This window comes from Thermobia domestica, chromosome 1, assembly GCF_964235325.1.
Source record: "Thermobia domestica chromosome 1, izTheDome1.hap1.1, whole genome shotgun sequence".
NCBI classification, from domain to species: Eukaryota; Metazoa; Arthropoda; class Insecta; order Zygentoma; family Lepismatidae; genus Thermobia; species Thermobia domestica.
The window spans coordinates 310,897,151-310,915,357 of NC_137454.1; the positions used below are offsets into that span (position 1 = coordinate 310,897,151).

Genomic DNA, 18,207 nt, shown 5'->3' on the forward strand with positions numbered 1-18,207 from the left:
CATTCCACCCTCATACAACACACAGAATGCAGCCTTTAGATGTCGCCTTCTTTGGACCTTTCAAAACATTCTATGACAGAGCCGCAGCTGAATTCTTGGCCACATCAACTTCCAGTAATACCAAGGGATCAATTACATAATATGATGCTGCAAGTCTAGAAGGCACAGCCTACAAACAAACATTTATACCGTCGAACATAATTAATGGGTTTCAGATGTGTGGTTTGGTTCCATTAAAGATAAATCCGTTCAGAGATGATGAAATTACTAATTCTATTTCAACAGAGAAGAAAGACATTCCCACTTTTGATCAAAATTTTGCATCGATTGGAGCATCTGCTTCTGTTCAAGTGCTTATGTCAAATGAAGTTCAGGCATCCCCATCCACGCAATCCTCCACATCGGTTTTAAATTCTACATCTGTTGAAATTACTACATCAGAGCACTCCTGCATCATATCAAGCGTCGTTATGGGCTACTGCTAATCAATCTTTTTCACCGGTTCAGTCTTCAATTCCTAAGGTGCTAGTCGACCACTTCCTATCAGAGCACCTGAAACATCACGAAGAGGTCGAATAGGTCTGACTGGAAAAACACGAGTTTTGAAAGATGCACCAGAAAAACTGGAAATAGAACAAAGGAATATGCGCAGAACCAAAGGAAACTCAAAAAATAAGGATTCGAAGAAACTGAGGAAGTCACGAATGAGAATACGCTATACGCAGAAAGAGGAATCAGAAGAGGAAGAAGAGATAATCATGAATATATGCAACGATGATTCAAGTGATTATATGACAATGTTTGAAGAAATGATTACAGTTAAAGAAACTAAAGACTCTGCCTAAACGCAAAAGATTAATGTTGGCGATTTCATTTTAATCAAACTGGCTAGTAAGAGAACAAGTAAATACTATGTGGGAAAGATAGTCAACAAGGAATCTTCCGAAGAATTCTGCGTGCAATATCTCAACAAAGCGAAGTCAATTGGTAAAGAATATTTCACATTTCTTGAAGAATCGAATGTATATTCTCTAAGATTGGAAGACATCATCCTAAAATTGGCACCTCCAACATTTGCATGCGGTTCGTCCTCAAGGCATCTTCAAAAGTAATTTTTTCCTGTTTCTTTGAATGGCTATGACTTAAGTTAAAGACAAGTTGAGGATTCATGAGAAACATAATTTGTCTTTTATTTTCTGTTAAATATTTCGCAATTTCAAATAAGAGAGTTTTTCTCTTCGGATAAGTCTAGGGATACGTAAGGTATTAGTTGTTTTAAGGAAAAACTGATAGATTGTTTGGTTACTTTTACACTCCTTTATAGAGAAATATTCATGCTCTATAAAACTATTTGAAAATTTTCAGGTTATTCAAAAATGTGTTTTGAAACTGATACTATTTTCTGTTTACATTTTAAAAATCACACGAAAATAAAATTATTACCAAACATTCATATTCATTTGCGTTTTAGTAATATTATCACTACCTCGAAAACCTTGTGCATGTCACAAAAACCATGGTTTTTGTCTGTCCCTAGGTACATCTTCATTGTTCCCTGGTACATCAAGAAAATGTACCTTGGGACAAAACTAGACAATCGAAAGATAGGTAATTTTTTTTTTTTTTTTTTTTTTTTTTTTGTTAAATGCACTATCGAATTACTGGTCAGCGCAAGTGATGAATGAACCCTTGCTCTTGAAAATCATTTATTCAAATAATAGGAAACACAAATTCTACTTACGTAATATATCAAAATGTAAAAAATGTCCCTAGGTACAGCAGCTTCTCCTAACTAGTAGATGATAATTTCACTTTTGCGACATTCCGATATTTATAAAACTTGAGCTATTCCGTGTGGGAAACCAGTGTAATATGTACTTTCTTTTAAATTTTCTCGAAGATAGTTTATTCCCATTTTAAGGAAGTAAAATTTTCCCCCATGTTTTGAATTTGTAAAATGACTGAGCACATGTTGTTCCTCTACTGCCATTAGCAGGTACGTTCTTGAAAATCATTTTAAATTACAAAAGGGTCTACATTTAATATTTTCATTGAATATCCAATTGGTAAACTTTCCTTATAAGTCGCACTGTCGGTTAAATATGTATGTAAATTATTAACAGTCTCTAATAGTAGTAGTTTTCTTATTTCAGAAAATCTGTTACCTGCTGTAATTCCAGCAGAAATACTAAGAACCAAAAAATACACACTTCAAACGTGCCTCATGCACAAACAGAGATACAATGTACTTACGAATTTACGAAGACTCCTAGCCTTAAGGAACACAGAAAAGAATCCAAAGGTTTGGTTTCATATATTTCTGGAGAAAGTCAGACGTCCTTAGCAGGAAAGACCTCCTTCCGCAGAAAGTTGTTAATGAACGCGGCTGAGAAACAGCACTCCGATAAAATGAACAAGAAATTTTGTACATTTATGTATGAAGCTCATTCCTCCCAGCACTATGAGGAAATGTCAAGTGAAGTGAATAATATGAAAATACAGACGCTATTCCAAGCAGATAAAAAATATTTTTCCTGTCAGAAGTGTAGCAAAATTTTCAATCGTATGTGTGGTTTGGAAAAACACATGTTAGTGCATAAACTCAAGCCTTTAACTTGTAATGACTGTGGGAAAACATTCAGCCAAAAATCTTCTTTGAGGAACCACATCGTACTACACACGAAAGCCACACCTTTCTCTTGTAATGAATGTGGCAAAGAATATTTTTACGAACGTACTCTTAAACAACATATGTTAATACATTCCAAGGAGAATCGAGTATCTTGTCACAATTGTAACGAAACATTCAGTACACAATCTAAATTGAAAAAACATATGACACATACAGGGAGGCAATATTTTTGTTGCGAGCAATGTGGGAAAAAATTCACTAATAAATTCAGCTCAAAGGAACATAGTTCAATTCATACAGGCATTAAACCGTTCTCTTGTCACGAGTGTGGCAAAATGTTCCATTATAAAAATAATTTGAAGTCACATGTTCTAATACATACAGGGATAAAACCTTTCTCTTGCAGCGAATGTGGAATAGGATTTTACCGCAAGTTTTCTTTAATGGAACACACAAGAGTACACACAGGCGAGAGACCATTTGATTGTCAAGTATGTGGCATACGCCTAAAATGTAAAAAAACTTTGAAATACCATATGAGAACGCATACGGGTGAGAAACCATTTCCGTGTCTGGAGTGTGGTAAAAGATACACTAGAAAGGCAAATTTGGACGATCACATGTTGATACATCGAGGAGAAAAACCTTTCTCATGTCAGGAGTGTGGCGAAAAGTTTCGTATGAAAAAATTTTTAACAACTCATTTGTCAAAACATACAGGAGAAAACCTTTATTGTTGTGAGGAATGTGGAAAAATGATGTATCATAAGTCTAATTACAAAACACATATGTTACTTCACACCGATAAAAGGCCCTTTAAATGCGAAAAGTGTGGTAAGAGTTTCAAGCAAAAATCTGTTCTGCAAAAGCACAAGTTAATACATACAGTAGAGAAAACATTTTCATGTGATAAGTGTGGAAAATGTTTTAAGGTAAGTTCATATTTAAAGATGCATATGTTGATACATACAGGAGAGAAAAAATTGTCTTGTCACGAATGTAACAGATGTTTCTATAGTAGAAGTAATTTGGTGAGTCATATATTAACTCACAGGAAAGAAAGACCCGTCTCGTATAAAAAGTCTTACAAAGCTTGAAGAGGTATTCCTGTTTGAAGAACCATACATTAATGCACTCACCATGGAAAAAATTTTTTATCATTTATATCATAAAATGACAGCTAGAATTGTTATTCTCAACGCTGCAAGTTTCTACGTTAGAATTTGAAACATTCTTTAGCTATAAGTGTCTTAATTGTTAATTATAAAATTTGAAGTGCAAAAAAAAAAATAAATAAATAAATAAATAAAGAAGTACAAAACTGAAAATTATGTTCAATCGTAAATTGTAGTTCAAGCCGCAAACTAGGACAGTATAATAATACTTCCTCTCCAGTGATGAATTAACATTTGAAAGTTATGCTTGAGCTAAGCATACGTTTGGTAAGCAAGTCAAATATAAATTTGCTAGAATTTATGCGCTTCCTTTGAAGTTTTCATTAAAGATCAAAATTTACAGAAAAATGACCCACCTGAATACATAAATGTTTTTATTCGAAAAGATCGTAACGGAGTTTATAGTGCAAGCCTAGTTTGAAGTACGAATGTTGGTGAATATACAGTCTATGAAAAATAAAACCGCAAAACTAAGGACTTTGTTTCTCACATCAAATCAAATTATACAGGTGCAGAGGGACTTTAAGCTGTATTGAGGCCAGAAAATGGACAGCATAACAACTGGAAACGCTCTTCTTGGAGTGCATGACCTGTTATAAGAACTGCAAACCTATTTGGCTCTTTTTATGTACTCTGTTATGTATTCATAAATTTCAGTCATTCTGTACTTGTAAAACGAATTGTTGAGCATGGACCACAATAACGTTTATCATCATAAACTACTATGTATATCGGGTACACTTAGAATAATGATTGATAGCTCGTTAAATTCAACAACTCAACTATGTAGGTTTTTCATTTTTGGCATTTACGAAAACGTGCTTAATATGTGGGCACTGTGTACTTAAGGTGTATTTCCACTAGTATCAATACAAGTTTCGATGCTAATCTTGTTCAAGACTAATTAATGTCTTCAATTTCTATATAGATTATTTCTAGGTATATGCTACGTTCTTCTAGTAGTACACAAAAAAATGGATGGTCAGACGATATTGGTAATCAAGGGATAGTCACTGCCTCTTTCAAAGATAGACGGGCAGTGAAATGGAGATGTCAAATAAACGATGATGTTCCAGATGTTACGCCGTTTTGTTTGAACGACAATTTTCGTATGCCAATGCGAATGAGGGAATGTTGTAAATTCCAAGTGTCCCAACATGTCTTTCGGAACTTACTGTCGTGTTTTGCCATTGTCTTAAAAAATTTAAGACCCTACGATAAAGCTTGCCACGATACCATGTCATAATATAACTTCCATTAAGTTCAGTGTAATATAAAATTGCTCAGCACTCACTTACTCTCCCCAAAATTTTAGATTCCTCTTCACAAACTTTCAGATACACTGAGGTTCGTTAATATAGAGCGTTGTCAAGTTGATCATCAAACATTTCCAATACTGTCCTATGGAATTCCTACTCCCTTTTTTTATAAGCCGATAACTTCTTCATTGAACTTTGTACGAAAAGAGATTTAAATCTTTGTGCAATATCCTGGTCAGTAAGTCCGAAACCCCAATCAAGCTAATCTATATTTGGTCTAATTGTAAGAACTACGCAAAACATCTTCCGTTATCCTTTCGATATATTAGGTGTTAAAATTCGTGTTGATTCCCTCCTGTCCTTCCTGGAGATTTGCGTTGTTGATTACATATTCCGATTTTTCATTATTTGAAAAATTCTGGACAGAAAGTGCACTTCTAAACTTCCTCGCCAGGGTTACGGATGATTTCAGTTTTTCTTATACTCGTTCATTCTGCTTAACATTGTATAAACTCGCCCTCTTTCGTAATTCTATATATATGTCTGTCGGTAGATAGCCCTGAGATTAGTGTTGCTAGACAAGAAAGACAAAAACCTATTAGGTGCTTAATCAAATATACATGTATCGTTAATGTACATGTTTCCTATACGAAGTTATTAACGTTTATAATGGTGATCCTTATTGTGGCTCCAGTCCTAAAAATGAAGCTGAAAAAAGGGAAAATACTTCAAGTATTAGTTAATGGTAAATATTAAAGTATGAATATGAAATTAACACGTGTCCTGAAAATGAATAATTTCCGTTTCTTTTCTTTTTCTTGTACACTTTAGTTGCGGCATGTCTATCTCACAATAATGGAACACAACGCGGTTTATTTTACATTATCGGGGGAAAAAAAGGACTCCGGGGTAGACGGAGATGAGTCTGTATATATTCCCATACGTCTCTCGAGAGCTGTTCGTACAATGTTGTGCAACTTAATCTTGCAATTGTTTGGTACAGTGCGTAATTACGCACGATCGTCTTTGAATCAAAAATTTTCGTTTTCATTGTTCGAGGTCTATTACTTCTCAGTGTCAGAATCTATGGAATCGTTAATGACAAAGAAACACTTATTTTTATAATTTCCTTGGAAATTAGTTTTCATATTAACCACGATGTAAAAGAACCACTATCTTAAAATTTGTTAGATAATATATGTAGCTCTATTCGTTTGCTAAATAGTGAAAAATATCTCTTCATGTAAAGAATTTGCAGTGATTCAGACACGCCTATTTGAAATTATAATTCAATTTAAAAAATAATTAAGAATACATTAAAGCAAATGAAAAAAGGGATCTGAGAGATGCCCGAAGTTCAAATACTAAGAATTTTAAATTATTGATTATATTCTGAACAAAAACAAGTTAGAATTTTAATTAATATTTAATACGATGCCTGGACATATAATGTAACATGTTTTGACTTTTGGAGCTAAAGGAAACGCATCTAGTATCTAAAAAAATAAGATATATATAACATAGAAAATCTCTTAGCTTCCTATTCTCCATTTAAAGCTTAAAAATGAAAATTATTAAAATACTTTATATCTTATACATTTACTGTGATGAATATCTTCAAGTGTTTATGATCTAAACTGTTTAATAAAAGTGAACAATATTTTATATCTCTTGACTCTTAAAAGGAACACGTATGACAAATAACTGTGTTTCCTTCAACTGATAGAAAATTAACCTGTGTATTACGTTTTCACGACCGTTCCAAATTCAATGACATTATTAGAGCGAGAAATTTTTCCGACAATGCTTCATTATCTTGTATGGAAATTAAATAGTTAGAGTTACTTATATATTTATTTTTCACGTCTTAAATAGAAAATATTTGTCTCAAACGCTTTATTTTAATAGTCTTCAAGAGCACATAATCTTTCTCGCCTATGTTCAGTGCTCTCCCCCCAAAATATTCAAAATTTAAAAATTACATACCACCAATAATTAGCCAAAATTAATTAGCAATAAATGTGTTCACTATATCCCAAAATTTGTTCCCACTCATTTAAGAAAGCAGACCAAAAGCAAAGTGTTGATGTCTCATAATTGGTTTACGCTTATTTAAGGGGGTGAGAGCGCGAAGAAGGTAGGAGCTTAATTACATATTGCCCTCCTCACATTCAAAATTTAAAAATTGGTAAGAATTTCTTCATTACGTCCCATAATTTGTTAACGCTAATTTAAGGAGAGATAGACCAAACCAAACTGAGGGAGCTAACACTTCAGAATTTAAAAGATAGGTATAACCTGTAACTACATAATTATTCGGTTATTATATCCCATTATTAGTTAATTCATATTTAAGGACAAAGAGAGAGTAAAACAAGGTACGAGGCAACTTTACACAACAGAATCAATTTAAACCATACCTAAAATTAGGACACACTTTGTTCTCTATGTTCTGTAACATGCTCACGCTTACTTAAGAAGAAAAGGCGCAGTGCAAAGTGGTGAGACTAATTTCGTATTTGTATACTCAGTGTCATAGAACCAATCTACACCACTTGAATAAGCAAGTGATAATTTGTTTCATTTTATTGACTGTCCCTCAATTGTTGATTCTTACTTAAGGGGAGAAAGACCAAAGAAAATAGTGGAAGTTCATATATCTAAACCACTAACAACAATTATGTCATACTTTGCTCCAATTTGTTCATTATATTCCTTAATTTGTTTGTGCTTATTTAAGGAGGCCAAAACTGCCAACTACACATTTATATACTTAATGTCACAGAATCAATTAATTGATTGATTTTTGATTTAACGTCCAGTTCAGCAGCGAGGCTATATGAGACGTGGACCTAGTGATAACGGGGAATTAAAACCACATAAGCTCCCGCCGAGAATCGAACCCATGTCTCCCACGCCAAAGGCACGTACGCTAACCGCTTAGCCAAGAAGGAGGTCTTGTCACAGAATCAACCCAAACCACTACGACTAGATAAAAATTTGTTCAATTTGTCTCAAAAATTTGTTGACAATTATTTAGGGAGATCGAAACGACGCAACTTCACACTGCCATAAACAGTTTTGGAGATTCAATCCAAACCACTATTAAAAATTAGGTCACAAATTGTTTAATATGTCGCTTAATTTCCTTGTGTTTATTTAAAGAGAGACCAAAACAAAAACAGGGGCAACTTCACACTTGGCTTGTGAATATCAAAGAACAAATCAAAATAGTAAAAACATCATAATTAGTTCCAGTTTGTTCACGTTAATTTAATGTGAGAGAGACGAAGGCAAAGTGGATTGACGTAACTTCACACTTTCTACTCAATGTCATATAACAAATCCAAGCCACTAGCAATAATTGGATTGGTTGAAAGCCAAATGGACTAATGCCAAAGAATGCAAAATTGGACTAGTAATTTCATTCACTTCTATAAATGGGTATACGTACGAAACGATTTTTGTAAACAGGAATTCATAAAACAAAAGTACACAGTTATGAGTTTGGTTCCGAACGTAATAGAAATATTAATTGCTCATGAGATAACGAACGTCTGATTTCACTCCTGGGAGTTTTCACTTTTGGAAGTACCCATTTGGCACCCAGGCAATCCAGTTAAGTCATAAATTGTTTCAATTTCTTCATCATGTACACTTCTGGTCACGACACCCTAGCTGCCTTCCAGAGACAGTATAAAAAAAATACCATAGATCCTTACGAATTCCCTTTATGTCTGTATAGTTTTCAGTGCATTTTTGCCACAGTCTGTGTCGGGAATTCGTAAGGATCCCGACGATAATGTTGCAGTATACAAACGAAAATTTCGTTGTAAGAAAAAAACTTTAAATACAGGAAATTAGCGTAATTTTAAGTCGCAAATTTGACACATTGTTTATACTTTCAATCTAGAACGATTTAGAAAGCGATGGAAGTAGAGCAAATATCATAAATACAGACAGACTACAATTATCAACACTTTACTTCACACGATTTGCTTATTTTTTCACTGCCATTTGAGTGTCCCCGAAACTACCTTTCTTTGGTTATTTTTCTTCGAGAGGAAACTAAGGATCAATATGATACAGCCATCGAAATCAGCATTGTAAAACAAGAATATTTGACAACCTTTTTTTCCCCTAGTATAACATGTGATTTATCCTATCTTTCTTTTATAGTGGTTTTCAAAGCTAAACCAAGGTTTCTTATCAGCAGTAAAACTGTCATATGGTTGTTAGCAACCACGTGCGGTTTGTCAACCAGTTCGATGTTGCCGGTATTACAAAAGCTTAGCCGTTCTCCCTGTCGCCAGGGTAAACAATGAAGTCTCGAACTATTATTTCTGAGTGTTGCAAACCAATAAGCAGATACATAAAACCAGAATAACCATTTAAAACAGATAAAATACGTACAGGTCATTCAACAAGTAATTTTCTCTCCTATTAATATAATAATAATAATAATAATAATAATAATAATAATAATAATAATAATAATATGATAGTTTTTATGTCCGAGCCGTTTCGGGCTACTGTGCATTTTCGGTAATGCTCGGAAAATAGAATAGATCCTGGACCGCACGTTGGACCGATATTGTATTTTTACCCGTATGAATCGGGTTTGCCCGATTAAATCGTATGAATAGGGATGACCTGATAATCCTGTTTTTATGAAAACAAGCTTAGTCTGTCATTATTGTAAATGATGTGTTGCTTCACTTTATTGTCGTAACACAAATTGTTCTAATTATCATGTACGAACTCATATACGAACTCATAACGAGTCTATCGGGTCAAACGGTCCAAACAGGCCAAACACGGGTCAAACAGGTTTATCAGGTCTAAGGATCGAGTAAACCAAACGCAATGGGTATCGGGCGGGTACAGTTTACCCGAAAAGTTCAAGCACTAATTATAGGTTAAAGTCAATACTTAAGAGCTCTAATTATTTGCATTCACTTTTTTCTTTCTTTCTTTCTTTCTTTTTTTTTTTTTTTTTTTTTTTTTAGTTAGCCGACCAACGAACTTGCGGATACATAAATATAAATGCTCAAATCTAAATTATTGCAATGAGCATCAACGTGATTTACTATTAGGAGTTAGAGTGATGCACTAATGTTAGTCTTTTATAAATATTATTATTATTATTATTATTATTATTATTATTATTCCACAGGCCATCTGGCTATAATGACAATTTAAAACTTTTTTATTTTAAAAAAAGAAATTATTGAAAAGCATTCTACTAAGTACCTAAATCCTCATATGTATTAATGTATGCAGATTAATATCTGAGTAATAAAGCTATCATTATTAATTTCCTTTGTATAGAATCCTAATTTGTAGTTTGTCCAGTTTTTATAAAAAGTGACGAATCACATTAGAAAGAAACTAATCAATTATATATTGACCTGTATAACTATATTTTAAAGTTAGAAATAATATACTTACAAGCAGAGCAGATAAACAGGCAAAATTTTTATTAAGAATATTACTAATATTACATATTATTATTAGCAATAATAATAATAATGATAACTAAATTCCTGGCGCAACAGCCTTTAGAAGGCCTGGACTTATGGCACTCATTTCTGTGGGGTAATGTGTTTAGAGGTCTGCACGAGCTCGGGCTACTATGATAACCGTAATGGGGTTAGCCATACTGAGAGCTTTATACAGTTCTGCCTGAGTTGGAGCGGCAACGCCGGAATCTAGTTACAATGAAGGATTTATGGTAGAGACAAGTAAACCCTTAGATCTTGACCTTCGAGGAAAAAATTGGTTATGTTTTGTCGCGTACTATACACAGGAGGTTGTGAAGAAACTCATCTTTGTTTTTAAAAGGGTTGGAGATTTCAAGAAATAAAATAAAATCACATTTTCTTCAAATGTCAATATTAGAAACCAACAGAAAATAAATCTAATCCTGAGTAAATTTTGGTGTTCCTAAGACGAGTTTTTTTTTTCTATTTTCTTAAAGCTGAACCCTTAAAACAATATTCTTGTCAGGTAAAAGATAAAAACTTGCGAATTTATTTTTTGTGAATTACTTTAGTAAGTGACTTTGTAATCAGAATTCAAAATAAACATACAAACACGAAGAGAAGATTGTGGTGACTGAACACCATGTGCACAGATTTTCTCAAAGTTCTCCCGTTTCCTCCCATTTTCATAATTTCATCATTTCTTTCATTCTCATCACGGTCTCCTCTAGCCTACACTGCATAACTAAGGGACATAAAATTGAAAGATATAATTTCATTTTAAAAACCTTTAATAAGATGAATCTATAAAAAGTATATAAAGATATAAGAAAATATAAACTTTGTTTGTTACTTCTGTCTCTCGTGTGTGAGGACCCTGGCTTTTGTGTTAGACAAACATCATGAGTCGGAGTTCTCGGAGCCTTTCGTTTCATCCTGTTTTCTTCATTCTAACATTATAATCTCTCTCCTTTAGAGTTGGTGCATAATAGTCTGACGATAAACTAAACAAAACAGTTTTTCTGTTTTTAATTTAGACCCAAGAGAAAATTCTATTTTGAGCTAAATTTCATGGTAATTCTACAACTTGCCAAGAAAAGTAAATTGAATATTTAAAATACAAGAAAACTAATGATGTTTCATTACTAGTGATGGGTAAATTCCCGGAAAAATATTTTTCGGGAATATTCCCGGGAAGATTCCCCAAATGGGAATTTATGTACAATCATACAGAAAATTGCATTCTATTACTATATTATGATTTCAAAGTTGAATTAATTTTTATATCACAGCATATTATTACTTTTTTTCACAGAGGATTCTTTAAACTGTATATATTCTGAACGGTACTATGTTATTCTATTAACACTTTATTATATTTAGAGAGTACGCATAAATATATATTTATTTGTAATATGTGATATCAATTAAATGTGTGAAAAAATTATATAGTAAATTATATAGTAACAGTTTAAATTTACATGTAAGTGGATTTGCTCAACTTGGCTCTATTACTGATATTATAAACACATTAAATTTATAAATGTTACAAACCAATTAGATTGGGTAAATGCTAGAAGATACATGTCTCACCAATTTATCAACATTTGTGCATACATATTTATGTTCACAAAATTTGCAAGATACTTACTTATCTTTATATTTTAGCACGTAACATTGCCATACACGACCTTTCATTCTACCTATTTCTCGAAAGTCCATACGTTAACTCACATGTAAAAGAGGTCCGAGTACCTCTTCAGAAATTCGAGTCAGAGACAGGAGACAGACCGACGTCTATTACTAACGGTGGTTCGGGTGTACTAATAATACTTCATCTCTATTTCTACGTAATTTCTACATTACTTTACAAACTGGTTCCTTTTCATCATTTGTAAATTAGTACTTTGCTAATTTTGGCTGTTCTTTAGCATTGGGGCCAGCTTTTGCACCTATTTTTTTTCTTTTCTTTTTCTTTTTTTTTTTTTTTGCGATATTGTATTGCGATGCGGTTGTTTTATGGTTTCATACGTTAAATTACGTTACCAACATTAAATTCAGACAGCATTGCAGAGCGAGCGTTAGCGAATGAAGGCGGGTTAGAGCCCCGCATGGCACGTTGTTTTCTATCTTCGTTACCAGCAATTCACTTTCTTTTCTCACATAAATCACTTCCACTTACCTGTCCGTTTTGTATAAATCCCCTACTGTCCTAAAAAAAATGTGTTCCATACTTTCTTGACTACTTGAACATCACTATCAACTCATTTCTTCCGTGCCCCCGCCAAGTGAACTTTGTGGTGGACAAACACCGTGTGCGTGGGTTTTCTCGGTGTTCTCCCGTTTCTTCCCACTTTCTTCATTCCACCATTTCATTCATTACTCATCATCACCGTCTCCTTTAGCCTAACCGGCATAACCGTGGGACGTAAAACTCAAAGATTTCATTTCATTTTCATTTCTTCCGTAAATCATCCTAATTTTTGCTACTTTTGGCCCCCCAATACTGAACAGTTATATTACTTTTTAGTGCAAATGGAAATGGAATTTAAAAAATTGTATTATTAGTTATATAAAGTGCGTCAAATAATTTTAAATTTTTTAACCTCCAAATTCTTTAAAACCTAGAAGTAAATCATAATATATTAAAATAAAGTAATTAGTCATATGGTTCTTATAATTTGGAAGATAAAATAAAGACATGGAAATAAATTCCTTCCCGGGAATTTATAGGCCAGGGAAAAAACCCGGGAATATTCCCATTTTTTAAATTCCTTCCTACCGGGAATATTCCCACTGCCCATCACTATTCATTGCAAATAACTCTTACACATAATTAATGTCATCTGATGACTGAAAGAGAAATAGGATTCGTGTAGTACCATTCTCTACTAGAATTTCACTGGCTTATATATATATATATATATATATATATATATATACGCTGCTTCGCACTCAATAACAATCCCACTTGCGCCGATGAGGAAAACAAGAAAATTTACACCTATGCTTCTTGTTCCTTTGCTTTTCTGAGGCAGACCAATGTTAGACTGAAGTTCACAATTTCATTCATGCTTAAGATCTACCTTTATTTGTTTAATTGCCCCAGACTGATGTATCTACATCGTATTCTTTTTATATATGCTAAAGTTAATGCAATGCATGTTCCTTATGAATTCAAAATTTAATTTTTAATCCTATGGTCATATGAACTTGACATTTCATGAACCCGAAATTATCTTTTCAGAATAGCCTTAGGAAAACCGAATTGCACTCTTCCCTTTAGTCCTTCTACATGAACTAACAAGAAAAGAGGAATGCTCAACGATAAATCATTCGAATGGCAAGCTGCGTAAAAAATGCGAGAATGGTAAAACGCAAGGTCGGTGGTTCGAACCGTCTCAACGATTTGCGAATTTTGGGAGTAATCGAATGCAAAGGAAAAAGATATTAAGGGTCGATAGTATATCAGAATGAAACACAATTGGTAATGACGTAATTTGCACCAAAAAACACCTGTCTCATGCCCCTCCCCCCCCAAAAAAAACTCCCATATCAGGAATCAAGAAATTTCACTATTCTCTAGGTTTTATTGCTCAAAGTTGTAACGAACCAAGAAACAGCAAGTTGCTGTGCATTGAATTCTTAACTGTCGAATGAAAAACACGCTAAGTTTCAGTGTATCTGACCAAAAGATAAAACAAAAAGCCTTTGTCGTTATTTTCTGTTAAACCTTGTAGCTCTATGTCCTCAAAGAAGTAAGTTACATATTTTAAAAGGTTTTGTCTGAAAATATATTATACAAAACTTATTAGTAGGAAATGTGTTTAAATAAAATCATGTTTTATAAAAGTAATATTGGAAAAGAGAAGCTTTCAAACGATTGAAAGATACTTTGAATTATTATATAGATACACGCACACACAAATACATAAATACGTGTATGTAGGGGGCGACGGTGGCTCAGTCCCACACAGCAAGGAATATTTCCTCAACCAAAAGAAAATATTTTCCTTGATTTGCAAAAGGTTTTCCTTCTCTGGAGATTTCCATTCTGGTTTCCCTAATGTATTCCGAATATTTCCCGAAAATATTTTCTCAAAAATGTTTGTAAAACATTTTAGAAGTTACCGAGAGTACATTTTGAGAATGCTTGCCAGAAAGTAAATCCAGGAAAATATTCACAAAATATATTAGAAATATTGTTTTGGATGTATTGTAATATGTTTTCACTGTTCAGAGGGGAAATATTTTCGAAATGATACTAAAAATATTTTCCATATATGATACGGAAAACCATGAAATGAAATATATTCCATATATCTAAAAAATGTTTTCTAATACGTTATTAACAATATTTTCTATTTTTACGAGAAAACATATTGAATATATATTTTTAAAAACGTTTAGAATATTTTAAAAATAAATTCTTTCGTAATATAAGAAATATTTTTTAGAAATATTTTAAAAAGGTTTACTTAATTTTTTACAAAAGTATTTTGGTAATCTGCTCATATAACTTAAATGAAGCATTTCCGACCAATATTTTAGTATTATTTCCAGAATATTTTATCGAATTTTGAATATAAAACGTTAAGACAGGGAAAGGAAAACATATTAAAAATGAATAGAAAATGTTTTCCGTTATGTTTTGGAAAATATATTGTGTTTTTAGTGAACCACATTTTCCTATATATTATAGAAACATTTTTACATTGTTTTCAGAATATACTCTTTCGTTACTGGAGAAAATATATTCCTTGTTATATCTGAGAAGTATTCCAAATATTTACCGGAAATATTTTTTAAAAAATGTTTGGAAAACATTTTATGAAGTACAGAAAGTATATTTTTAGAACATTAGCAGGAAAATAATGTAAGAAAAAATACACAAATTGTACTAGAAATATTGTGTTGGATGTAATGTAATATGTTTTCACTGTTGAGAGGGGAAATATTTTCGAAATGATACTAAAAATGTTTTCCATATATGATACGGAAAACAATGAAATGTAATATATTCCATATATTTAAAAAATATTTTCTAATACGTTATTAGCAATATTTTCTATTTTTACGAGAAAACATATTGAATATATATTTTTAAAAACGTTTAGAATATTTTAATTTTTTTTTTTCGTAATATAAGAAATATTTTTCAGAAATGTTTTAAAAAGGTTTACTTAATTTTTTACAAAAGTATTTTGGTAATCTTCTCATATAACTTAAATGAAGCATTTCCGACCAATATTTTAGTATTATTTCCAGAATATTTTATCGAATTTTGAATATAAAACTTTAAAACAAGGAAAGGAAAATATATTAAAAATGAATAGAAAATGTTTTCCGTTATGTTTTGGAAAATATATTGTGTTTTTAGTGGACCACATTTTCCTATATATTATAGAAACATTTTTACATTGTTTTCAGAATATACTCTTTCGTTACTGGAGAAAATATATTCCTTGTTATACCTGAGAAGTATTCCAAATATTTACCAGAAACATTTTCAAAAAATGTTTGGAAAACATTTTATGAAGTTGTAACGGTATGGATTGGCATGAATTTTTAAATCAACCCTCGTATTTCCCCAGCCTCAATTCTTAGAAATGAAAGCAGCCAGCGAACAGTTGGAAGAGAACAATGCTTAGGAATTTGTCACCCAAAAGGTACCTCATTTATCCAGACAGCTCTGCTTCCTCCCGTCAGCCCATATTTGGAGCAAAAATTTTGCTACCCTCGAAAGAAACGCCCACGCAGTGAACTCTTATGATGATGATAGATTTTTACGTGACAATGTAGGAATTACCAAAAATCGCCAGTTCCATAACTTATTGGAATAATCAGTGTTTTTAATGTGATTTCTATTAACTTATAAACCATTCATTATATATATATTATTAGCAATATAATAACGTAAAAGGTTAATGTTTTCTACGAACTATATTGTAGTTTAGTCAGTGTATTCTTGCGCTGTAATCTGGCAACTATGTGAGGCGTGAAGAGAAATGTGTGTTTTCCTAGCCACCATGTGAAGTACAAGGTACCAAGTTTCTGTCTTCACTTAAAGTATAGACATACGTAAAGTTTCAGTGTCTAACTTCTAAAATAATGCAAAATAATTTATGGAACACAACGTTCGAATTTGAACAAACAAATTAGTGTCTTTTCACATACTAGTGAATAATAAAAACCACATTAAAATCAACGAAGAAACTTCTCTTTGATTCATCGTGCATTGCAGAAATAAAACCATCAAGTTATCATCTTCAAGTGACAATATAAACGAAATCTTCCTCATGAACGTGTATGGATGTTCACCGTTACGTCTGCCGAAATTGTCGTGCGCGGTTTGTGTCGTTCCGAATTCTTTGGGCCAATACATCATTGACTAAAATATTATCCACAATTTGCAAATGTTATTATTTTTGATTTATATGTAATCAGTACAGTGAAAATGAGTGATAATATAGTGCTACTTTAAAATTCTTGTTATTATTAATGAAATGAAAAGTGCTAACCATATGTGTTTAACAAGTCATATTTTCTTTTAGCGCTTTACATGTGTATAAGTTAAAGTGTATGCGGCATAAAGTGTTTATCAACAGGTAAGGTATTTCTAAGCAGTGGAGAACAAACATTACTTTCGTCTCCCACTATCCATCTGGCGTAAATCATGCATTGCCACCCCACTTTGTATTCTCTTATAGGCAGCGGACAGCATATCTTGGAGCTGACGCAACAGTGATGGTGGGTATACGGCTCATGCCTCTGATGTTTAACGCTCGAATCCCAGGACCGTAGGAGTGAGAATGTTTGTTTACTTACCAGTTCTTTATTGGATCTGCTAGTCCATTACAAATGAATGGTGTTCTTAAGAAGACTCCAAAAGAGATCCATGGTTCGAATCCCAGTATTATTATATCTGGCTTTCGTCACGTAAACAAACTCCTCTTATATCTGTCGCTCCGAACAGGAACAGTACCTCTTATAAATGACGCACCGAACAAAGACAGATGCTTTAGTGGGAAGAAAGCAAATTTTTGAACTTCACTGTTGTATTCAATGCCATTAATTTGCATGTTGTATTTTTAAGTATAATATTTTACAATGTCAACGCTTAGTGAAACGGAAACACTGTTTGAAACGATGAAACAATTATCTGCAGATTTGGCTGCAACTAATCAAATGCTAAAATCAAATCATAAAGAGTTGACTAAACTATTTGAGAACATAAAAGCAGATGTAGTTGAATTACGAGAAAAGTATGAAACGCACAAAAAGGTTGCAATTAATTCTCAGGAGCTGTTAAGTCAGCCAAACACTGCTGAACAAGCGCAGGTAGGTTCCAGTTTATGCATACAAGAATGCGAAACAACCACTGAAAAGTTAAATTGTAGACCTAGCAATTAATGTTTTTCGAAAGAAACAGTTCCTTGCATTTTTTTCACATGTAGTGTTATTTACATTTTTACATTTTTGTGTTCATTTTAGAGTATATAATTCATAAATCCACGTACAAAATGCTAGCGCTAAATTTAATGAATGTTAGGGCACAGATAGAATTACAGTACGCTAACGTAATAAATGAATATAAGTATAGTACTGATCCATTTTCCTTAGAAGAGTTTCAAAATGTTTTAGGCCTTGATGTAGAA

At 32.7% G+C, this 18,207-nt stretch overlaps 1 protein-coding gene across 3 annotated transcripts in view; it reads left to right on the plus strand.

The window, feature by feature from the left end:
- Window positions 1–18,207, plus strand: part of LOC145662135 (uncharacterized) — a 55,770-nt gene that overhangs the window by 15,537 nt on the left and 22,026 nt on the right. The window contains exon 3 of one of the 3 annotated variants that reach the window (XM_081727471.1): window positions 2,154–5,841. The exons of the other annotated variants lie outside the window; for them this stretch is intronic. Within the exon in view, the coding sequence (XP_081583597.1) occupies window positions 2,154–3,729 (1,576 nt within the window). The 3' untranslated portion in view covers window positions 3,730–5,841. Of the gene's footprint in view, window positions 1–2,153; window positions 5,842–18,207 lie in introns of those variants that run through there. 3 annotated transcript variants of the gene reach the window in all.